The sequence below is a fragment of the Lepisosteus platostomus genome, chromosome 7, assembly GCF_059453375.1.
Source record: "Lepisosteus platostomus isolate fLepPlt1 chromosome 7, fLepPlt1.hap1, whole genome shotgun sequence".
Classification (NCBI taxonomy): Eukaryota; Metazoa; Chordata; class Actinopteri; order Semionotiformes; family Lepisosteidae; genus Lepisosteus; species Lepisosteus platostomus.
In genome coordinates, this window is record NC_142617.1 from 20,554,840 (window position 1) to 20,580,287 (window position 25,448).

Consider the following 25,448-nt stretch of genomic DNA (forward strand, 5'->3'; position numbering starts at 1 on the left):
CAGTAGGTTATTACACACCCATGTCAAACATTCAAATAGAGTTAAAAGGAGCAGCATTTCCAGTGAATTACAGCAGTTACAGCATTGACTTCCAGTATTGTACTTCAAGGACTAATGTACTGTATGCACTCTCTGTTCCTGAGTATTTTATTAAATGTCACTGCCTTTGATAAATATTTTTTTTTGAATGCACAACTTTTCCTCCTTTTCCATGGAACTTCTTGATGCAAATAAATTCATGACTGTGTCACACAGAAAAACGTTATACAATATTTCATTTCTTATTATGGTAAAAAAAAATACAAATGCAATAAAATGGGACAGACACAGCAATGCCCTTTTAATTCACCAAAATTGATGCAGTGAAACACAAACAAGCAGAGAGGTTAAAGAACTGAAGTTAAAATAAAGTACATAAATAAAGAGCATTGATGGTCTGTGACTACACTGTTCTTTAACTTTAACTGCATAAGTCACTAGAAAGATGACATCTGGCCCATGTTGTCTTTTTATTTGTTAGTAGATTAATAATCCAATAATGCCATCTAATCATTTTTAAAGGATCCCACACTGTCATCTTTAAAGTGTCTATGGAATTGGTTCCATGCCCTCACAACTTAAGGAGTAAATAATAAATACTGCTTTACATCATGGATGTTCTTCGTGTTAAATTCCACTGGTCCCCAGGTCCTTGAATTGTTGCTGGTCTTGAAAATGTACTTGAACTAGATGGATCATGTCTTTAATGTCTCCAAACAATCTTCTCCATTTCAGGCTGAAATAATTCATTTTCATTTTCTGTGTGATGTGATATTTCCTTAATTTCTTTGTAGATAAACAACACATAGTGATGTGATCATTTGCTAGGTGTCTATCCAGAAGCTGAAACAATAACATTGCCTATTTTTGTGTTCTCTGGAATTTTGAGTAATTTCTTAATGATATCAGTGTCTAGATCGTGTTTCAGAATTAGTAAAATCAACAGTGTTAATACTGAGACCTGTAGTTTACTATTAATCTTTGTCTTAAGAACAGAATTTCCCTATATAAGGGTTCAGGGAGATATGCTCCTGGTTGGCTCAGGGGATCTAGACCCTCCATGTCAGGTGGGGCAGCGAGTAACGGAGTCTGACCCTGGGACTCTGTTCGTCTTAAGGTGTGCATAATACCTCAGTGTCAGGGGACAATGAGAAGGCAAATCCCACCACGAGATTCTGCAGTAAAGTCTCATGACGAGATCTTATTTTAAGTGTAAGAAAAATCTTTCCCTGCTAAGGGCTGTTTAAGGTTACAATAACGATCCTGTGGGCTGAGTTATTATAAGATTTAATGGGAAATGCTAAGGTTGAGACAAGTTTAAAGAGAGTAGAGAAGATTAACGAAAGTTTGGTAAAAATTATATTGAATCATCATTTTGATCCAATTGAGGTTTCAGAAGCAACAAGCTATACTGGTGAAGTATTACAGCAATAATGCCTAAACACATAGTCCTATTACAGCTCTGCTCACCCTCTCTTATTATCATGATGTGTACTTAGAAGTGACCATATGCATTAGAATTACACAGTATACAATAGTTCCACACATGGTACAATGGCTGTTTCTGAAATGTCACATACAACAGGTCTCTGTTTGAAATGCACTCAAGTCCATTCAGGAATGAACCCATGTCAGGTCAGGTATCTACAGATGTTACAGATCCTATTAAATCATACTTTCTGTCACCTGGCTTCAACTACAACTTGTTTACATACAGTATATACAGATATTCCAGGTTTTGACACATTAAATAATTTTCACATGAAGAAAAAACTGTTTTATTTTACATTTGCTAACTATAGATCTAATTGTATAGATACATTTCAGGTCTGCAAAATATACACATTATATTTGAATATGCATATCTTTGTTATGGCCTTCATGTCTCTATCCCTGCATTTCCACTCAATTTTCTTTACAATACAGTGAGAGAGCTGACAGGGTTGAGATTTATTTGGTCTCTATTTTGTGTTGTTCTTGCCAGATGCTGTGGCTCAACCTGTTGAAGTTCATTTTCTGGAGAATATATATATATATTGATGAGAAAAAGAAACGCAACATTTTCTGGAATGAGAATGCTATGGTTATAGCTTATATATTTTAACAAAAAGTTGTCATTTTGTTTTACACCCTATGACCAGCAATACAGCTTGCGCAGTAAGGCATTGCAACTTGCCAATCACACGAAAGCTCGTTAAGTGCACTTTTACCCAACAAGGTTCAGGTGGAGCAATGCCTGATCAGGTCACTTTAAAAAGGCCTTAATTCAAAGCTTAATTCAAAGGTCACTGCAAGAAAAAGGCCACACAGTTTTCTGTGCATTCCGTGATGCCTCGAATGTCACCAGAAGCAAGGGACAGGGCCATTGTCATGCTGCAGGCAGGCATATCATGTGCCAACGTTGCCAGACACTATGGAGTAAGCTGCTCCACTAAGTCCCGACTGCAGAGAAGGTTTCAGCAGACCGGCACGACAGATGACTGCCCAATATCCGGTCGCCCTCGAGTGACCACACCAGAGCAGGACCGACACATCAGACTGGTCCATCTGAGAGATTGTTTCAGATCTGCCACCCATACTGCTGCTGAAACTGCTGAGACAATGCCCGCATCAGTGACAGGACAGTGAGGCTCCATGCTGCTGGCCTTAGAGCAAGGGGACCTGTCAGAGGCCCTCTGCTCACACCTCCTAGACGTCACACTTCACTGGCTTGGGCCAGACAGAGGCTGCGATGGACTCGTCAGCAGTGGCATCAGTTCCTCTTTATGGATGAGTCACTCTTCAGCCTGTTCCACACACAATGGATGGACAGGGTGTGGAGGAGGAAGTGTTACGTTTCTTTTTTCCATCAGCATAGTAATGCTCTTCCTGTACATGTTCTATTATGAGTGATCTCTGACTCTCTTGATCTTTGAAGAGCTGGGTTAGGCTGAGTTTGAGGCTGCGTTAAAGTAAGGAACTGTAAGTACAGTATACTATTGACCATCATGAATTTACACTGCAACTTGTGTTCAGAAAAAAGACACTGTGACATTTGTTTCTGCTACACTTCCAAATGATTATATATATATATTTTTTCCTTTGAATCCAAGATCTGAGGGAGTCTTCATATCATGTCCAGAACTATAGTGTACTTTCTAGAGCTGTACTATAGGATTGCAGCTGATCAGATTAGGTGTCTTTTATACATCAATAAAATTTGTGCAGTTCCATTCTATACTATGACAATGTTAAACACTTGTTCTGTTGTGTTTCAGAATCACAAGAGATAGACATTCTCTTGGAGCAATTGCAAAATTGCCTGTGTTTTGTATGTGCTGAGAGAGGGGGATTTGATAACATACTAAATGTGGGGCTGGCACAGCTGGGGAAAGTCATGTTCTTCCTGTTAAAGGAATGTCAGACATTAAACAATGACAGAATGACAGCTGTCTTATGCTTGGTCACCTACATTATGTACCTGTGGATTAATGTGAACACATTTTCCTTTCTTCTCCTGCACTCAGCAGGAGCTCATGGAACTGCCTGTGCTAACACTGTACAGTACCTGTGCAGTTCTACAACATGGTGTCTGAATGTGTCCACTGTCCATCCTGATATGGGACTGAGTGCCTCCCCTGTCTAACACCCTGAGTTCAGTGGCAGATGAGACCTGGGCCTGCAGCCTCACAAAGGCCATGAACAGAGGCATTTGCACACTCATCTCTACCAGTGAGGGAAAGGTGAGTCTAATCCAAGACTAAGCTTCAAAAGAACCTTGAAATGTTATGTACTGTCTGTGAATGGAATAGCTCCCTGTTTGTGACATCCTGCATCTAAACAAGGTTTATCCCCTGAATAATTATCTCTGGAAAATATTTCAGAAAGATAAGAGTTAAGATATAGTATAGGTCAAAGACTCTGACTAGTAATTTGTTCTGTATTAAATTCTAAAGAGTGTGAGTGTGTAGGTAGGCTGATAGTATGGTGATGATGTGTGGGTGATTTGTTAGGGGATCCAAACTTCCCTCACTGTCATGTTCACTCAGTGCTGTTGTACAGAGCAGCTTCCTGAGCTCAGTGTTCACTCTGATCTCCGCTGGCCTTCCTGTGCCAGTGTGTGGGTGTGGCAGTCCAGCACGTCTCTCGCCAGGACACTGTGAGGGATGTGCTTCAGAACGCTCTCCTATGAGTTCGGTACGAGAGGCCTGTGGAGAGAGAGGTAAAGTCATCTGACTCTTGAGCCACTCCAAAAGGCTCAGAGTTGTGAGGATGGAAATGTGTCAGTCTAGGAAGTGACAAGATGTGAATGTGAAAAAAATTTAAGGAAACCGTTTTTCACCTAAAAGTTTGTAATGTTGACTTTAACCACTTAGAAATCTTTCTCAAAATCACAAAATATTATTTAAGAAACTAATTAAAATATTCTACGGTCTTGCACCTGTTGCTTGCTGGGATAGGCTCCTGCTCCTCCATGACCCTGAATTAGATGAAGTGGCTAGAAAATGTATAGATGTTATTATGAACACTTAATTGTCAGTTGGCACAATCTTCTAGAAAATTACAGTAGTCTCCACACGGCATAGAACTGAGGTATTCAGTGATCAGTAAAAAACCTGCTCTTTGTATTTCAATGATTTAATAAATAGACTTGCCCATTCCTAATGTAATGGCACATTGTTCTCAGTGAAGTTTTTTTTTTTAAACTTGCAGTAATAGTTTTAATCGGAGGGAAAAAGCCGACAGAAACTCATTCAGTTCCAATGGAGTCTGAGATGTATTTTCTCCTTGGCTCATTCTAACACAAATGTGTTGTGTACAGTGCCCTCCAGAATTATTGGCACCCTTGGTAAAGATGAGCAAAAAAGGCTAGGAAAAAATGTCATTGTTGTTTATCAGCTTGATCTTACACTGAAAATATGAGAGAAATCTAACCTTTCAGTGAGGTAAAATAATTAAAGAAAAATATAACATTTTTTCTCAAAAACACAGGTGTCATAATTCTTGGCACCCCTAGAAATTCCTATGAACAAAATCTAATTAACTCATATTCCCATTCATATTTTACCTGTTTTAAACCCACCTAAGTCTTTAGGAACTCTTAAGTGGTCATCCATGACTTTCTGTTTCACTGGGGTATAAATATGAGGTAACATGCAGGCCAAACAACCTTAGTTATCCATCAATATGGGGAAGATCATAGAATACAAAAATTAAATGAGACAAAAGGTTGTTGACCTTCATAAATCAAGCAATGGCTATAAAAATAGCTTAAAACCTGAGAATACCTATCTCCAATATTAGGGCAATAATTAAGAAGTTTCAAACAACTGGATCTGTTGTGAACCTGCCTGGAAGAGGATCCAAGTGTATTTTGCCCCCATGCACAGTGAGGAAGATGGTTCGACAGGCAAAACTTTCTCCAAGGATCACAGTTGGACAATTGCAGGAGTTGGTTGCATCCGGGGGTCACCAAGTCTCCAAAACTAAAATTTTGTACACCTTCATGCCAACAAACTATTTGGAAGGCTTGCCAGAAGAAAGCCTCTGCTGTCGTCAAACCACAAACTTAAGTGCTAAACATCACTGGAACTTTGATTGGAACCAGGTTGTATGGTAAGATGAGACAAGAGCATTTTGACACATTTTCCAATCATGCTCTACACAAACAAATGTAACAAGCATTCTGATGTTTTTTTGTCTTCAGAATGGACTATCATCATAGATGTGGTAACCTTGGTGCATAATGTTTTAATACATTATATGACTAGGAGAAAAAATAACAATATGACCAAACCCACCAATACAAATTGAGCCAGGGTACCACTCCATGAGCAGAACATTGACTTTAACCATGAGCTGATGCCCCAGTCATCAATATTATAATTGTAATACTTCTGTCCTTCATCATACTGTAGTTGTGCTGTGCTAAATCCGTGATGTGTTCTGAATTGTCAGGAACGTACAGTAAGTACAACACTCAGCTCCACTTACTGCACACATCCCCAATTATTATTGTCTCCTTTCATTATAAAGAATGGAGCTCCGCTGTTTTCTGTTTGATTACACACACTTCTTCCGATAAACTGTATATTTAGATTATGTGTCCTGTTAAAACATAACCATCCCCTGTATGGCATGGCAAGGCGCAAGGCAGGTGGGCGTTTACTGTGATTATAATGAAGTGCGTACCAGCCCTCAAAATTTGTGGGATTCCACCCCTGCCCCTTAACCATTTCTCTATATGGCTGCGTTAAGTTACAGCTCCCCCTTTACATTGGCATATATGTTCAGAGTAGTTCCATTTTTCCATTATTTACACAGTTCATGAGGAATGACAATGCCCCAAAATCAAACCGTGGTGAACTATTGTGGAGTGAATATTTGGCTTAACCCGCTTGGCTGAGGGCCGACCTCCTGGCCGTAGGGCGAGGAGGCCAGGACCCCCCCGCAGGGTAACCTAAGGGCAGCTGCAGAGTTGGAGTTGGGTTGGAGGTGGGATGCAAAAGTACGAGAGGGAGAGGGAGATATCACATTTGGTATTTATAGCATTCAGTGGAGGAAGGACGAAGGGAGTGATTGCTAATTGCTGACAGCTGGGGATGATTGAGCGTGGTTGTTGTCCCTCCCGAACTTTAGTTAAATAAACTCCATTAAAAGCAAACTAGTGAAATAAGGGAAATAAAAGTTTGATCCCTCAATATTAACTGCATTGTTTGTAGCATTTTTAGGAAAATTACATACTTATTGAAAAGCAGAATGAGAAGGTCTTTTAAACCTTTGGAAAATTGACACTAATTTATTATTTCCATTCAATCATTCAGTCAGCATAGGAGCTCTGAGTGCAGCATAGTTCCTCAGTTTACATTGAGAACACCTCTCTGTGGACGTTTCATGAGGACTCACACTGAAGCTCACAGCTCTTTCTAATTAAGCAAGCATCTGGAATGGCTAATGAGAAGATGCCTTCTGCACTGTGTTGGTTTTCCCTGCAGAGTGATTTTACCATCGCTCTCATCCTTTGCTATGGGCATGTTGCTCTCAAAGCACCAGGGCTCCTGCAATAGAGAATGGAGACTGACCTTTTTGGCAAAGTCAGACAACATTTCACCACTAAGGTAGGCAAAACCTTATTGTTCCATTAAAAACAAAAGGCCTGAGGGTACAATCTTAAAGGGTCCTTTCTATAATGTGTCTTTAAACAGGATCAGACTCAGTATCTCACACCCTTTTCAGGTATTACAGTAGCTCTGACACTTTCATACACTGTTTGGGCTGATTGGGCAATCAAAATTTGATAAAATGTAATCCACTCAACATTTTCTTTTTAAGTAAAATAAACTTTTTGGAGACAAATAAAGTGCAAAGACAGTATCTTCCAAAACCAAGGGAGTACTTACACTGTTAGAATTATCAGCTCTCGCTGAAAACAAAAACAAGGCCCAACTCCTGGAGATGGTCAGTATCAGCTGCTGCAGTGAGACTGCTGGTTTTACACATCGACATTGTGGATAGTCTTATTCTGTACATTTGAATAATTAAAACTAGAAGGGATATATTAAGATCAGGGAGAACCCCAAGCTAGGTCAAGGTGTGGAACTCAAAGCAGAGGTAAACAATATTGAGCTCTGCAAGGTCTGAGAGCAGAGGCCAGAGGAGGGGAGCTCTGGGCACTCTAGTCAATCAGTAACTGGCTACAGACATCTGCTTGGTCTGCACCTCTGCTGCACAGTTGGATCTGCAACTAGAGCTTGAGGCGCTCTCTGTTGCCAACATGATGGAACCATATATCATGTGGAGATCTCTGTGAGACTCCAATGGAAAGTGGTGTTTTTGGAGTTCTGAAAACGTCCTCTCTCCCATCTCTTTACAGAAGTTTATTAAAGAGGAGACCAGTGACAAAATCCTGAAAAAAAAATCAATATAGCATGCATTTCAGGCTGCAATGATGTATTGGTCATTTTGCTCTAGGATAAATTAGAAAACCTACCAGACCAGTAATTCTCACCAAGTCTTTGACAAAGGGTGTGCTGAAATTGGAAGTAAACATCACTACCCTCACTATTTTATAGTTTTGAAATCCAAACTCTTCTTACAAATACTATCATTGCTGTACCGAAAAAGTTCTAGCTCATTTTGTTTGGTAAATAGCAAACTGCTATTTTGGTCCACATGTACTCTTGTTCAGCACTGGATTCATTTTGGAAGTCTATATTTGAATCTCTTTCAAAAATTTTAGATGCGCCCCTCGAGCCCTCTCCTCTAATACTGTAGGTATCTTTGGTGTCCATCATAATCACATTTTATCAAATATTCAGTTAGGCACACTGGCCTTCTCCACTATTCTATTGAGACATTGATTTTGCTCCATTGGAAACAACCGGTTGTACCCACCTTAACTGACAGGATAAGGGATGTACTCTACCTTGAAAAAAATAGGTTTTCCCTCTGTGGCTCAACTGCGAAATTTTATTCTGCCTGGCAACCCTTTTTAAACTTAAGAACTTGCAGTTCGACCCAGACATATGAAAGACCTTGACTGTGTCTTCCCTCTTCTGTCCTTTTGCTACCTTCTTTTCTTTCTATTCTCTTTTTTCTTCTCCTATCTCCTCCACAACTCTGGTTTCCTTTTTCTACTCCTTTATTCCTGTTTTTATATTATTGTTGGATTTACACAGTTTTTTTTTGGTATCAAGTCTGTCACGCTATGTTAATCGTTCTCATGTGTTCATTATCGTATATCACGCCATGCAATATTCTTTTTTCCCTAAAAACTAAATAGTAAAATTAATCTTTCAATTTTCTCCTATGTGAAGATTAAACCTGCTTTAAATGGTTTGAATTTATTTAGGCCTGCAGGACAGCTCTATGCGAGTCTATTGTATCAATGGGCTCCTCTGTTATCACAGGGCTTTTGGGGGAGAACTTCAGCCAAGACAAGGAGCTGAATGTCCGCCAGTTCATTAAGGACATGGCCAGCATCCTGGTGAGTGAGGATCACCTGGGATTGTCTTCTGAATTGACGGAGGGAGAAGGGGGCAGTCCTAAACCACTGACTGCTGTCTAGCAGCAAACACACTAGGATTTCTACCTTTGCAACTAGTATTTTGTCCGATTCATTTAATAATGAACACTGGAATAAAGCGGGGTAATTTAGATCTTTACATAAACACAAACATGTCCCAACTGTAAATTTAAGTCTACTTGTCTGCAGGGGACTTCATATACAACATCACAAATGTCAGCCTCAATTCACACTAGTGGTGTCAAACCTCAATATTCAATAGATTAAGTTAATCCTGAGATGAGTGTGTGCTCCCAACAGCTGCCCTGTAATGCAGTGCTGACTGTCACAGAGGGGCTTTTTGCACTTAGTGGAGTGGAAGTTCACAACGTCATTTAATATTCTCTTTGTACAGATAAAGAGATTCCCTGTCCTTGTCAGCCTTTACCAGAACTGTTCCCTCAAGTTTGCAAGGAGTTTGCAAGGAGTAGATAGAATAGATGGGCAGTAGATGGGCATGAGTAGATGGGGAGGGGTTTAAGAGAGTATTGTCATTTTTCTTCACTGGTAAGAGTGTAGACATTAAAGGGTAAACATGAGTTTAGACATTATAAAGTTCCTCTGGTTTTACCTGAAATTGCTTTGATTCAGAAGATATTCCATTCTTCCCACACCTGAAGAAGGCTCAATGGCCGAAACGTTGTGTTTTCTTTCTTCTCTTTTCAGCATGGAATAAACCTATTAGATATTCCATTATGATAATAATGATAAGTACTTTGGCACATTTTTTGTCATATTATCTCATGATGGTAAAAAAGTATAAAATTGGTGTTTCTCCATATTTAACATGATGTAAAATGGCTGAGTTCATTGGATACAGTTAGGCAGCCTGTATGAGACATCTTCCAAATCTCTGTACTAAACGCTTCCATTTTTAGTACTGCAGCAGAATAGTCAAGGCACCAGTTTCTTCCTTGCCAGACTTATGAAAGTCACCAGGAAACAAGTTGTCATGATGTTGTGTCCTTTCAGAGTCTCCTGACTGTTGTGTGTGCTGTAGGTCTGATTGGTAAATTTCTGTGTTTCAGGCCTCCTAGTGCAACAGCAACAGAAGAGCCTCTGCTCATGCTTGGCTATCAGTAAAGCCTGTCAAGGTGAAGAAAGATTTCTGTTTCTCTTTAAAGAAGATTCAATATACTGATCAGTTGGTCTGGCTGAAAATCTACCAGGAAATTTGTAACCTTTAGCATAGCAAATAAGGTACACCAAGTGGAACGATCTGAGTGTCTCACAGTATTGATTTGCAATTGTCAGTCTATTAACAGGAGATATATTTAGAAAATTCTATTGAAAGTAAGTTATCCTTGCCCACAAAAGAAATGTTAAATATGCAGCTGCTGTAGTAAAAAGACTTTGCTAAGAATTGTGTTAGTTTATTTTTTAAAACAATTCAAGAAAACTGAATTGAAATCTTTTTTTATCTTTCCATTTCAGTAACATAACCCTTTTAGCAATGGTACAGTACATGACAAAAGTGAAAGGTTGAAACATGTTTGGGGGGTTTGAGCTTGCTGAGATCTTCTTAAAGGCATATATAGCCACATCAAGTGGGATGCATTGGCCCAGTATGCTAGACAGAGTTAATATAATTTCAGACCACAATTGGAGTGCATTTACAGAAGGCATGCAGATGATTGTCAGGATAATATATCATTGTAATTATGACATACAGTAGTTTAGTGTCAGCACATCCCATAAGAAAAGGCTTTCCTTGAGTAAAATGTATATGATTTAAAACTTGATTATGAAAAGAGAAAATAAGATTTTTCTGTTAATTAATCTCAAACCATGCTTCAGCTGTGGATGAAATACATGGATTTTTAAAACAAACCATTTTTAAGATGGGTTTACCAGGAGGTGTTATAACAGCACCAGGCTATTAGACTCTTGTTATAATTCCAACCAAGAATACATATCTAATTGACTCTGACCTAGATCAAGGTATTTTTCTTTTTTTCCTTTTATTATAAGCACTTAACACAGCTTTGCTGGTTTCTTAAAGTAGCAACAATCATCAGAAAATCATCATTATTAAGTTAAAAATTGTGCCATTCTCACGGGATAAAGGAAGAAAATTGATTATCTTTAAGTAAACACCATCTTATGTCTTAATATTTTTCTCATATGGACCTTCTAAGATTATTTTATGAAGCAGTTTTTTCTTCAAATTAACCTTAACAGCATTGAAACGATGTGTTTTCATAATTAAATTTAATTTAGAGAAAACGGCCCTCTCACACAAAAAACACTCTCAAGCTCTTTCTTTAATCTCACTGCATGGTCTTTACAGTCTATGGTTTGATCACCAGATCTTGTCTGAGAGTCTGGAGGAACCCTGCAGTTTGTGCTTGCCGCTGTGCAGAATTAACAGGTTGTCAAGAGTAAAAAGGTCATTTCATTCCTTCCCCAGTTAATGAACATTATTGTATTATAATGAACAAAATATTAATAGAAGTGTAATACAGTTATCTGTATTATGCAAAATGCTGTGACAGATGAAGGTAAGGTAACACTGTATTGTATGGAGAACTTACAGTACCTTGGAAAATTATTCACCAACTTTCAGTGATGTCATGTCCTTCCATTTTGATTGATTTAAAATGATGTATACATTTTTGTATTAAAGTGAATATTGTTAATCAAAACATGAGTGCTGCATTAAACAATATTGATAAGGGAAACCAAATTAATTTCTGGTTAGAAGATAGGAATAGAAAACAGCTAAAAGGATATTAGGAAAACCCTGAACAGAATCTGGAAATGGATACATAGTAGACAAATATCATACAGAGGTTTACAATCTACTGCAATCAACCATAATGATATGTTTCTGGGAGAACCATCTCATAAAATAAAAAAGAATCATTTACACATCTTCTGAAGAATTAAGACAAAAACTAAAAAAATGCCTCAAAAATTCTGATTATTCCTATTTAGGGAAATGCAATGTATTGAGCCATATACGCAAGAAAAATAATGTGGAGATACTGTAACATTGAAATATAACTTTTACTAAATTTCATTTCTGTCCTAAAACACACCATCTGTGAAGAAAAAAGAAAATAATCATCCTAATGAATTTCCTTTTAGAACATGATCTATTTTGCTAAGCTCATCTGTAACACATAACTGGCCAAAGTATCAGGTATCCGGTCGTGTCTCCCCTCTACTGGAGGTCCCCAAGTGTCCAGCACCTGTTTACGAGGCCTGTGCACCGCTTCAGTTAACAAACCTACAATACTGTAATAGAGAGTTTAGTAAATTCAACAGTAAATTAACCAAACTTTTCCTACAGGGAATTTCTTTGGCTGCCCGTGATGACCTCAAATGGGCTCAGTCTCACAGTTCCGTTTGTTCCAGCCCGCAAACTGCACAGGACCGCAGGTAGAGCATCTACCCACGGTGTTCCTTCAGTTGATATTTCCTTTGTTGGTCTTTTAGACTGTGGGTGATGGGGGCAATGTAACTTCCACCTCACACCTAGTGAGGCGATTACAACCTGGCACACCTTCCCAGTGTAGTATGGCCCTAGATCAGTATCCAAGGGGCAGGGCAGTCCGCACCACGGGATCATCTTTGTCATCCACCTGGGTATCCGCCAGCCCACACCCCATCATCATACAACCCCACATTCTTTTCACATTTTTTCTATCCACATCTATTAAAGGCCTCAACCTGAATTCTCCCTTTTCCCCAATAGAGGTTTCACAGGAGTCTCAGACTCCTGCTCTCCCAGTGCCGCTCGCCTGGCATCTGCATCTGCACAGTCGTTCCCTTGAGTTACTGGAATTATTTATTTATTGTGTTATTTACACCTTACTCCAGCTGCTTCCGTCGGCAGCCGTAAAACTACAAATCAGTTCAGAGACAAGCCCAGTATTCTTAACTGGAGTCCCTGCCTTTGTGAGAGAATCCTATTTTTCCACAGCCATCCAGAATTGTGGCCTACATGCAACAAATACATACATTATATATATATACAGTAACTCTTTAACATCTTTCTTTTTACAATCTTCCATCAGTGCCCTTAACTGGTTTGCTGCACTGAGGCAGTGGAGGGGCATTTTTCCGATTGTTAGCACTTCGAATTCTGTTGTAACAGCTCAGCCTGTTCTCTGTTCTCCCTCATGCATCAGAGAGGACCCATCAGTAAACAGTATTACATTTTCTGAAATGTTCACGGTCCCCCACCTTTTGGCTACAGCATCTAATGGTATAATAGTGCCTACCTCCATGCTCCTGCGTCAGCACAGCTACCCAGAACCCTTTTTCCACACTTACATACAAAGGAATGGTTGATCCATCTGAGGAAACCCCAGTCTCAGCACCTGTAAGAGAGCTTATTTCAAAGTATTACAGGTGGCTTTACTGCTGGAACCAAGGCAATCTTGTCCTTGTACTGCACTCCCCCCTTAAGCAGATCTGTTAAGAGTTGTCCTCACCCCATAAAAACATTGCACCCAGGCCCTGTTACAATTACACACTGCTAGACACAAAAGGGCCTTATCATAACTGCTTAATATTAGACACTCTAAACCTGAAGCAACTCAGACTTGGGGGTGTCCTCGACTGAGTGATCACAGTCAGTTGAAGCCACGTGATACCCTGTTCTGGATAGTCATTCCTTGTAATACATAATATTCCAACCTAATAGATCTGGGATAAAACCACTCACATTCACGTGATAGGTGCATGTGAATGTTAAAATCTGGTACTCAGCAAGTAAAACTTGCTGCCCCAATACTCCTGTGGCCTCCTGCCGTCTCCCCATATACACTACTCTATAGCACACTGTGAAGTGAGAAAAGCATGACAGTGATGCTCCAGTATCCCATAACAGAGCAACCAACACACCATTAACAGTACATTTTAGGTTTAACTCCTTTTACACACTGGACTGGGACAGACTTTAGATCTCTTACAAGACTGTTTATTCTCCCCAGACAGAGCTCTTAGCAGGGTGATAAGTTCTTCACCGTTCTTCCCTGTCAGTTGAACCACAGGGCAGGTCCCTGCTTCCTTCATCCTGCATCCTTCTGCAGTATCTGGTTTCAAGCCATTGAAATAAATTCAACTTTGGTTCACCTATTACAACTAATTGTATATAAATACAAAAACTGTTTATCTAGCTCCTTTTAAGTCCACCTGTACTGTACTTATAGGTTTCAGACGCTCTCATATTTTCCAATCTCTTTAGTTATGGCTCCAGCCAGTCCAGCTGGCTAAACACACTCGCACCGTCATTTAGTATACCAAAACTCACAGTTACACACATACATGCCGGCACACAAATTCATAAAACACACAAACACATTGAGAATATATTTTTTTCTCTTCATACCACAATGCGCTGTATTTTGTTTCACTTCTACATTAATCCTTTTAATTCCTGAAGCGCACCCCAGGTTCGCTGCATTCCTAATTTCGGATGCGGTACTTCTTAAGCCCACCGGTCAATATCTTCCGGTTTTGGATTTGATCGTATGGGGGAATCAGGGAAGATAGGTGCGAGTGCGGACCCCCTCGAAGGGGGGTTAGACAGTTAGAGTGACGCTGTCATCAACAGCGCCAGCCCCCGCTACATCAAGTCCTTTCCCACTTCGGGTGAAAGTACAGGTCGGCGGGCGCCCTCCCTTTAAGAGGGGAGTCCCTGTTCCGTCTCTATCACACTCTTACCAGGTGTCATCCCACTCAGGCCCCCCGTCTCCATATGGTCACTGTGGGAATTGATCCCAATTATTTTCATTTCCTGCCTGTCTGTTCCCCTATGGGAGAGCAGGATATAATTTAGTTGATGGTTGTAACACATTAACTAGTGCAGTGCGACCAAGAACAAATTCTTCCTTTAGTTTCTGATTCTCCTGCACTGCCTCTTTTCGCTTTTGTTCATACTCTTTAGTTGCGAGTAAAGTATCAATTCTTTCGGGTTTTTTTCCTCTCCCGTAAACACACTTTTTAGTAATCACATTCCAATTTCTTTCTTTTTTTTTCTCTCATGTATCTGCCACCACTGGTGCCGGCCGTGAAGAAGGTTCTTCTTCTCTCCTGCTCCCTTTAAAACAAAAAACAACGCCACGCCAATCCGTGCACGATCAAGATGTACCTAATCTCAGGCCCCCTGAGCGCAATTAAGGCCAAACCAGTTCTGGATTATACTTGCATTTAAAGCACCACTCCGGCTTCAGAACTCCTGGGCACACAAGGCCCAACCCAGTCCTAAGCCCCAGAACTCCTGCGTGCAATTAAGGCCAAACCAGTTCTGGATTACGTGCCTACCTTAAGACACAACTCAGCTTCAGAACTCCTGTGCACATTTAAGGCCCAACCCAGTTCTGAGCTCCGTGGTAACAGTCCAAACCCGTTCAAAAACTCCACATGCAATTAAGGCATACACCAGTTTCGAACACCTATGCACAATACCGCGGACCGCCTGCCAGACCAAGATTCTGGGCTTACAGCAAACCACCCATTACATACACCGATGTCTTCCCCGGGCCAGAGGAATTCAGGAACTCACGTTTACTCCGTCATCTCGGGCGATTCTCGCAGGGAGCAGACACTTCCCAATCGATCAGAGAGAGTCTGGACTTTTTTTTAAAAAGAGGAGTCCTTACCTCTTAGTAATGTGAGTGCTGACCGTCTCTCCTGCCGATGGGAAGTTCTGCGCCTTCTGGAACATCCTGTCGGCTACGCCAAAATTGTTGTAACAGAAAGAATAAGGTTCTGGATCCCGAGATGAAGTAAAACAGATGAGTTTATTGCATGCAAGGAACAATAAAACCGAAGTCTTGTTTCCCGCAAGAAACAACAAAACCGAAGTATTGTGGATGCTACACATTAGTGGTGGTGGAGGGGAGTCCACATTACCTGTAAAGCGCTTTGAGTGGAGTGTCCAGAAAAGCGCTATATAAGTGTAAACAATTATTATTATTATTATTATTATTATTATTATTATTATTATTATTATTATTGTTCAATGTGCCGGTACAAACTTTTGGTTTATATAATCCTCCCTTGCTGCTTCGGACGTCATTTGGTGTTATGGTAAAGAGGGGGGTCATGGTATTTGGCCAGTTAAGAGACCCTGGCCAAATGGTCAGTTTAAGATTACGTCCCCAGGGGGTTTAAGCTCGCATCTGGAATCCTTATCAGTTAACCCCCTTTCCTGCCATAAACTCCAGCTTGTTGTTTAGAAGTCTAATCTTCATGCAGAAAGGACGTAAAATTAACCCCCTCTTCACATCTTACTTCATTACAATCTTTAGAATCTTCTCTCAGTCACCTGACCAGGAGTAGGAAAGCAATTAATCAAGTGACTATTTAAAAAGCAGGAAAGATAGGGCTTCCTTGGTCAATCTGTGGGGGTGAATGCCTACCCTTCAAAGGTCTAGAGGCCAGAGGGCAAGCCCTTGTGTGTACTATTCATCACTGGGGGAAGGACTGACCATGGACTAAGCAATTATTAGTCTGAGGACTTTAAAATGCTTGTTTTAGGATCAAGTTTTTTACCATTTTTTGTGAACTGGGCCCAGAGAACAGTACTTCCTGTGTCTTTCTATGGGTAGACAGATTGGCAGTCTCGGAGAGTGGAAACAGCAAATCCAACTTTTCCTTTGTCAGTGTTTTTGTAAACAAGTGTTGGATATAGAGATGTATCCCTGGCCAAGCAAGATCAGCTGGAAAATGTAGCGAAGAATGCATATGATTTGTAGAGTCTGAGCAAATATAGCATAATTAGCCATTGGAGAATATAGAGAATTGTGTAACACGGAATTAATTCGTTTGAATATTCCAGTGCCTGGTGATAAAGTGTGAAGGATGTGTGGGGTTATGTATGAGTTGTGTTTTATGTAAGTTATGAAAAGAGTCCATTCAGTCTTCGCAAGACTGTGACAGAACAATTCAAAATATAAAAACAAAGGTAGCAGGTTTGTACTCTGAGGGTTTTGGAGTATGGATCAGTGAACCTTTGGTTAAAATTATCAGTATTTCTTTGGGATATACTGTACTGTAAAGGGCACAATGTAGCATTTACAACATCTGAACAGATCACTTACTTTTTGTCTGTGGCATTACCTCGGGTGGTTGCAAATTTTTTTCCAGGATCATTGCCACCCACTGGTTCAATATTTGCACAAGAGAGAGACACAGTGAACTGCAAATAACACTTTAAGAAAACATATTTGACTTTCCTTTTGTCAAATATGCATAACTTCACACAATACAATTAAAATTGTCTGGACCTAACAGTCTTTTAATTCACATATTTTTTCACATATTGTGTGAAATGTACTGTATTTTGAGATATGAAGAAGAGAGTACCATTTTAAACCAGTTTGCTGCCCTAATTATGAACCACCATGTGCTTTGCCATTGTGATGAGCTTCCTTGTTGATGGTGAAATGGAAGCATTGCTGAAGAAAATACATGTAAAGTGGCAGTTTATGACCAGAGGCTGAAAAATAAATTAAAGGCATTTAATCTTATTATCTCATTAAAACATTGAGTCATAGAAAGTACCAATTTCATACAAGCAAACCAACAAACAGTGAAACATGCAAATGAGGTTATATTACTATCGATTGTAAACTGCTTAAAGTCAACCCAAATGCATACTTTTGCATAATGTCTTTGATCATTGTATATAGACTGGCAGTAGTCAGCATGGCTGCCTTGGGTCTCACCAAGGAGCTGTGAACCACAGCTCTGCAAGGGTCTGAAAACCACAGACCTTCATGTGAAGAGTTATTATTGGAAGAATAAGAAGTTATTATACTCTATTTATTATTTCCTTGACATGTGCTGGAAATCAAATGCTGTGTTAATGAAAAATAACTTTGGAACTTTACATTACCAGTTCTAACAGCTCTGAAATAACTTGCCTGTCATGCTTGTCCTAGGTTTATGTATGATTTTCTATTCCCAGTCCTTACATGCAAAACAGCGTGCAGCATTTTGTTTCAACTCCTTAATTGCAGAAGGCTGACTCTACATACAGTACTGTTAACTCATTTGGTTGTGAGCTGTTTCCTAGCTGTTAGTTGTCCTCATATCAGGTTGAGGGGTATCTCCAGAAGAATTTTTTAACCTTAATTAAGTATTCAGTTTATTTAAATCCATTTTTTAAAAGTTCTTAAAGATACATGTACTTTTGTAGTATAACATACAGTACTTTACAAATACTGTATGCATTCCTCCTTATTCTCCAAATTAACTTTTGTAAAACATCTTTATCCAGGAGGAGTAAGAGACAGATAGGGACGTGTGGTTCACAATGTGTACTCCTAGGCCATTACACTCTCCATGCTGGAAGCTGACAGCATCAAGAGCAGACCTAAGGCATTGCATGGAGAAGTATCAGCACTGGGGAAGACCAAATATTTTCTTGTTACATCCCAGTCATGCCTTGCAGTTACAGACAGAAGCACCAGTAGTTTAATGATAGAGCTTTACTAGTTAGTTCCCTCTAAATCCATTCTTTAAAAATTCTTAAAGATACATGTGCTTTTGTAGTATAACTTTACAAATATGTATTCCTCCTTATTCTCCAAATTTACTTATGTAACACTTGTCTTTAACCAGGAGGAGTAAGAGACAGACAGGGATGAGTGGTTCACAATATATGGTCCTAGGCCATCACACTCTCATTGCTGGAAACTGAAAGCATCAAGAGCAGATCTAAGATCATCAAGAGCAGATTTGAGGACTATCAGCACTGGAGAATGCCAACTATTTTCTTGTATTATTCCAGTCGTGCCTTGCAGTTCCAGACAGAAGCCCCAGCAGTTCAATGATACAGCCAAGATGCTAAACCTCCATCTCTGGGCAATTTTGTATAACCTGCACTACGTGCACAGAGCTTTACTAGTTAGTGAGACATAAAGAACAAAACCAACAAACTCCTATTGTATCCAGAGTTGAAATCACAGTATTCACCATGAGAAAATCAGGAAACAAAAAAAAAATCATTTTACTTGTAAGTAGGATTTTGTAATTCTGAAATCTCATTTGTTAAAGATTTTTTTTATATGTCAAGATGTCTGAATATTCCCATTCAGGGAAATGCAGTGTATTGAGCCATACAGTATATGCAAGAAAAATAATGTGAAGATTGAAAAATCACTTTTCCTAAATTTAATTTCTGTCCTAAACACACCATCTTTGAAGAAAAAGGAAAATAATCATCCTAATAAATTTCCTTTTCAAACATTATCTTTTTGGTTAAGCTCATCTCTAATACATAACACCCATATTGTAGTTGCATCAACGCAGCAGACCACATACAGTATTATTTTAAAATTTGATAGAGCCTCTTGACTCAGGTGTCTTTTTACTGTTTATTTTCCCAAAAGGTGCTCCTGACCAAGATGTTGACCGACTAAGGGAAGTACAGGACATGCAAATAAAATGTCAATATCATTTTCCATTTTCACCAATATATAAATAAAAAAATACACAGTTCAATGTGTTCAGGTGCCAACTCACACCAGGGCCAGTTTTCCCAGAATCCAATTGTCTTTGGACTGTGGGAGGAAACTGGGGCACTAGGAGGAAACCCACACGAACATAAGGATAACATATAAACTCCATGCAGATAGGACCCTGGGCCTTGAATTTAAGGACTCTAGTACTGTAAGGGAGCAATACTAACCACTGCTATTGTGCCATTGCTTGCTTAGATTCATTAGCTATTCAACCCAAACCACCAATATGGACCAAAGATACTCTGGTTTGTAACATTTCTTACTGTCTTATGTACAGAACAATATAATAATTAATTAAAAAGAGAGACAGTGAATTGCAAGCAGATGGGAGTACCATTAGGAAACTGAGACAACAATATACTAACTACCAAATGGGCCAGATTACCTGAATGGCTTCTTATTTCTAAATGTTTGAAACTTTGTTTCTAATCTTAGAAACAAGACCATAGGTTCTTATGTTCTCTAGAATCATCTTACATTATGAGTAATTTATAGCTGCATGTACACAAGTCTGATTGGCTTTTCAGTGTCATTTGGATACAATTCTTGTGATTAATTTATCAAAAGTAATTTTTAAAAGTTTGTCTGTGTATTAATACCTTCACTGATAATGAGTTTATGGTTGCATCAAGATAATCACCCTAACAAGATTACCATATACAGTATAAAACAAAACATTTTTGAAAAATTGTCCAAGGAATAAGAAGGGTATAGGAGGACTTGATCTGTTTTTTTAAAAGCATAATTCTAACATTGGCTGTGCTTTGTGTATGTTTCAGAAAGTGTCTTAGTGTCTTACAGTATAGGGATTTTAAAAGCATAGCAGAAAATATATTTCTGTCACTGTTATGTTCTTTTAAAAGGCCTTACATAAGATATATCTAATTTCAAAACTTAATTGCGACTTTTTGTATCCCTACAATAGCTTAATGAGGAATATGATACTTTTGACAGTAGTTTACAGGAGCATAACATAGGTTGGTACACTTTATTATTACGGTATTCAAATGTTCAAATTCTAGAAAAATACTGTAGCATCCCTCATCCTCTCCCACTCCCTCTTCATCTCTTTCTTAGTCTCAATATCAATCTCATTTTCTATTTCCTTTTCTCTGCAATGCTGATTTATCTCACAGAACTGAACCCTACCTTTTTTAAATTCTGTTCTTACAATATTACTTAATGGTCCTCAATTTCTCTCACCTTTGCAGGGGACTTTCATTTGGTCAATAATGAACACACTTATAGGTCCAATAATAGTCCAGTAATAGTACAGGCTTCTTTCCAAAGTCTTCTGACAATTAATACATCCTGTATATACTGTACTGTATTACCTCACCTAGAGAGAGCAAGCCACTCTTTTCCAGGACAGAACCATGGCCTCAGAGTTGGAGGTACTGACCCTCATAAGGGAAAAAGGATTAGAGGTCTATAAGAATAAAAGCCTTTTATTTAAAAAGAACATAGCTAACACTTTGAACTTCTTCCTACATGTGGGCTATAACACAAAGTAAGGGTTGTATTGTAATATCACAATTCTTTATGTAGAAAATTGCCTCTCTTTTTCCTAAGTAACTGATTGTATTATTAAGGTAGTCAGACACTGTACAAAAAAATTCAGAAAAATTGAAAATGAACAGAAAATTATTTTGAGAGATCATATTTAATCTCATTCAGTGTCTGATTACAAAGCTTCCCTCTTAATTTCATTGTGTGTACATTCTGTACAATGAAGTTACATATAGTCCACGCAAATATCTTTCAATTAAATATTTGCCCAAGACAAACTGTGAATACATACAGTACATATACAAAAAAGTTTTACTTTCCAGTAACCAACACTGCAAGAAAAATAATTTCAAGCATTTAAACCTATTTCACACCCCATGCCAAACACAAGTAACACAAGTTTATTATGATAAAACTAAGCCATTTAAAAGTTAGTGAAAAGATCAAAGATCACAGCCCTGTCTTCCAGCAGCTGGATGTCTTTCCATTCTTGCCTTTCTGTTATCAAAAACATAATTTGTAACTACCTGCAGCCTACACATTATGGCAGAATCACAAGGACATGTTGTTAGAAAAAGAAGCGTTTTAAACATAAACAACTTTTTACACTTGCAAGGTCATCAGTACTCTGAGTAACCAATGGGTTACACAGAAAGTACAGGAACATGGTTATAATTGCAATTCTTTTGAGATTATCGTGGTGTTATATAAAAGATATTTAAAAAACAATCCTTTAAAACAAAACATCAGGAGCTCACCCAGGTGGAAAATGAGCCACCTAGGTACAGTATCTGTAGCCACATGGTACCAGGCACAGACTGGTGTAACAGAAAATGTATAGGTTTTCTACAGGGTGCACTGAGTCGGGGAACAGTTTTGTTTATTTTATCTGACATACTTCTATTTTTTAATCTGAAAGTCTTACTTTTTTATGATTACAGTAACTGAAGCTATAGCGGTAATACTTTATCAGTATAGTTCATAGCTTCTGAAACCTTATCTGTTTCAGTGTTAAGTGCAGTGTCACATCCAATAACGACTAGTCATGCACAAAGACTGTAGCATGAGGTGAGAATGTAGAATGTGCACACTGTCATTTGACATGCATTGCCCAGACATCAGACACACACTTTGTTTGACATGCTGCAAACTTCACAGTGACATACAGGAGACACATCAGCAACTGGAAGAGCTGATCTCCCTGTTGCCAGGGCAAGTTCACAGTAGGTGGTGCTCATGGAATGCCAAGTGAAACCAGGCTTTCTAAAACCCACAGAAGTCACCACTTGTGGAATAATGGCCTTCATGTCCCTCACTTTTCATACTCATTATGCTCTGCCCATCAGTACTATTGGTTAAAGAACAGACCTTTGGATTTAATTTGCTTGGTTTCTGGTATTCCATTGTTGCAATAGTCTCATGCTGCCATTTCTTGAAGAATCACAGAATTTAAGAAACGTACAAAAAAGAGTACAGTAGGACATTTGGCCTATCTAGCTTGTGAGGGTACTAGTAGCTAAGTAAATCTCATACAGCCAGTTCTTTGAAGGAAGCCAGAGTACCAGGTTAAAAAATATGTCAGGTTATCTTGCACGTGTTAAAAGTAAAAAAATGCCTCCTGTTCTCAGTTCCCCTCATGTGTCCTGTGTTCTGCTTCAAGCTTCACTAATGTCTTTAAAGAGGTTGACTGGATTAACTTCCTTAAGGCCTTTGAAGATTTTGAATACTTGTAATAAATTCTCTGGTAGTTGTTTTTATTCAGGACTAAAAAGGTTCACAATATAATACAATTGCAATGAAAATAATTTCAAAAATTTAAACTTATTTCACACCCCATGTCAAACAGGTGTAATTTAAATGTTACTACACAAGTTTATTATGCTAAAACTAAACCATTTAAAAGTTGGTGAAAATTAGAACGACAGTACTAAAGAGTACACAGTAGTATAGAATACAGATACAATACAGTAGTATTGAAGTTTTGACAGTTGTTTATTGAATGAACAGCTCTTTCACTGCTTTATTAACTGGGAATATCAGAGAACTGGCCTGTTGTGTTTGCAGAGTTTTCAGGATCAAACTGGAGGCAGATGGGTGAGAGTAACCCTTCTACAGGAGACCTGAATCAAAGTCCACACACAGTTTCTGCTCGTGTGTCCTACTCCATGTTTCACTGATGTTTTTAAAGAGGTTGTCTGGGTTGACTTCCTTAGGCCTTTGAAGATTTTGAATACTTGTAACAAGTCCTCTTGTAGTTGTCTTTATCCAAGACTAAAAAGGTTAGTTTTTAACGTGTCAAAATAGGAGATTCCGTTGAGCTCCTGAATGTATGTGATCACTCTTTACTGGATTGATTCTATCATAACAACATCTTTTTTGAAACATGATGATCTCACTAGAGGTCTGTAAAATTTTAGCATATCATCCCTATGATGTAGTGACATGGCTCAGTGAGAAAGCCACCATCTTGCCTTAAAACTTGGGCCTTATAATGTGGCTTGAACCAAAGATGGTCACCTGTTAATTGGGAAAAGTTGCAGAATAAGTGAGACAGCTATCTGAATGAATCTTTGGCAATAAGAGAGAGTGAGATTCCCTATGAAGGACAGAACCTGGCAGTATAGGCTTTGTGTGGAATTGCTTCCAGTTTTGAACTATAGAAAGTGAAAGATCCAGGGAAAGTTCTTAGTAGTAACGGATTGGACGGGCTTATTAGACTGTGGGACTCAGAAAGGTAGGTAAGCGTCCTGGGCTGTAATAATGGACATCACAGGTTCTGGGCAGACATGCATGGTGGATTGTTTGCCAGGCCCAATAGCATGAAAAGCACTGCCAATGAACAGGGTTAGCTGGCTGGGTTATACCAGGGGAAAGCAAGTCAGTGTGTATTTTGCAGTGTTGAACATTGTCAGGAATATTAAACACACAGTTCCAACAAAGCTATCAGTAGCTTGCAGGTCCTGTCTTTGCGCAATGTAACAGGTTGTTCATACACTCAAATGATCGTTGCTATCTCATAATTATGAGACAATCTGCTATCTCGTAATTATGTGATAATTTGCTCTCGCAAATATTTACATTTTTTTCTCTTAAGTGTAACAGATCTTGTAGTAAATATTGCTCCACCTGACAAACAGGAAATCATTACATCAATAAAATCTTTAAAGAATGGAAAAGCCCCAGGACAAGACAATCTAAATGCAGAACTGTTCAAAGCAAACTCAGAGCCTGCAGCCAAGATCCTGTAGCCATTATTTACAGCACTTTGGGAAGGAAAGAAGGTTCCAGATGACTGGACCAAACACATAATTGTGAAGATACCCAAGAAAGGAGCACTCAACAACTGTAACAACTGGTGGAGAATCACTCTCTTGTCCGTTCCAAGCAAGATTATAGCCAAGATCATCATTCAACGGATTTCTGATACAGTTGATAAGCACGATCGTAAGCCCCTCCTCTTAAGGATGCTCTGGCTCTTTCATGTTTGTCTTGATTTTTTGCACCTGCCTCCTGTTCCAGCCCATCCCTACAAATAGCGGCTTGACAGCATAGGCTTCACAACGGCGTCCTGACCATCTGGGTCCAGGGCTTGGAGTGCCTGTCCCCATTACCCCCTTTTTATTCCCCCGACCCTTCGCCAGATACCACTCCGGCTTTTAACTTCTGTTATGCCTCTGTCCTGGATGGATTACCTGGCTATGGACTCTTGCCTACTCTGGATTACCCTGCGAACTCCCTTTGGACTTGTTTGCCTTGGACCATGCACCTCCCCGAGTACCAGCACACCGTTGACATGTCCCCCTGTTCTTCTTCCAGCCCCGATCCTAGTCTTCTTTCCCAGTGTTTGTTCCACTCCCCTCTGGATTCTGCCATCTGCATAAGGCCCTGAAAAACATTTCATGACAATAAAGAAAGAACAGGCTAGATTCCGTAAGGGAAAGCAGTATATTGACCAGATATTTGTACTATGCAACATTATTGAGCAGTGTACAGAGTGACAAAAGTGAGTGTAAATACATTTTGTTGATTTTCAGAAAGCATTTGATAGCATCCACAGTGACAGGGACAGCCATGGCACATTTTAAGAGCATATGGAATACCACAAGAGATCACTCTACTCATTAAGAGCTTCTATACTAACTTTACCTTTAGTGTAGGAAACAGCAATCTCTGTTTCGAAGTGAAGACTGCTGTGAGACAAGGATGTTTAATGTCTGTGTTGCTTTTTAACTTGGTCATTGATTGGGTGATGCATCGCACAACCGAAGACGAGCCAAGAGGCATCAGGTGGACACTCTTCTCCACGTTTGAGGACCTTGACTTTGCTGACGATCTTGCCTTACTCTCACACACCCATCAACACATGCAAGAGA

At 39.2% G+C, this 25,448-nt stretch overlaps 1 protein-coding gene across 3 annotated transcripts in view; it reads left to right on the forward strand.

The window, feature by feature from the left end:
• Positions 1-11,035, forward strand: part of LOC148658459 (maestro heat-like repeat-containing protein family member 1) — a 53,663-nt gene extending 42,628 nt beyond the window's left edge. For 2 of the 3 annotated variants that reach the window (XR_015940076.1, XR_015940078.1), the window contains one exon: positions 10,111-10,140. Coding sequence is in view for 1 of the 3 variants with exons in the window: in XM_088639689.1 (XP_088495815.1) it covers positions 10,111-10,223 (113 nt within the window). In the remaining 2 variants the exon portion in view is untranslated. Of the gene's footprint in view, positions 1-10,110 lie in introns of all 3 variants that reach the window. The other variant, XM_088639689.1, reaches the window with a different exon arrangement.
• The last annotated feature ends 14,413 nt before the right edge of the window (positions 11,036-25,448 follow it).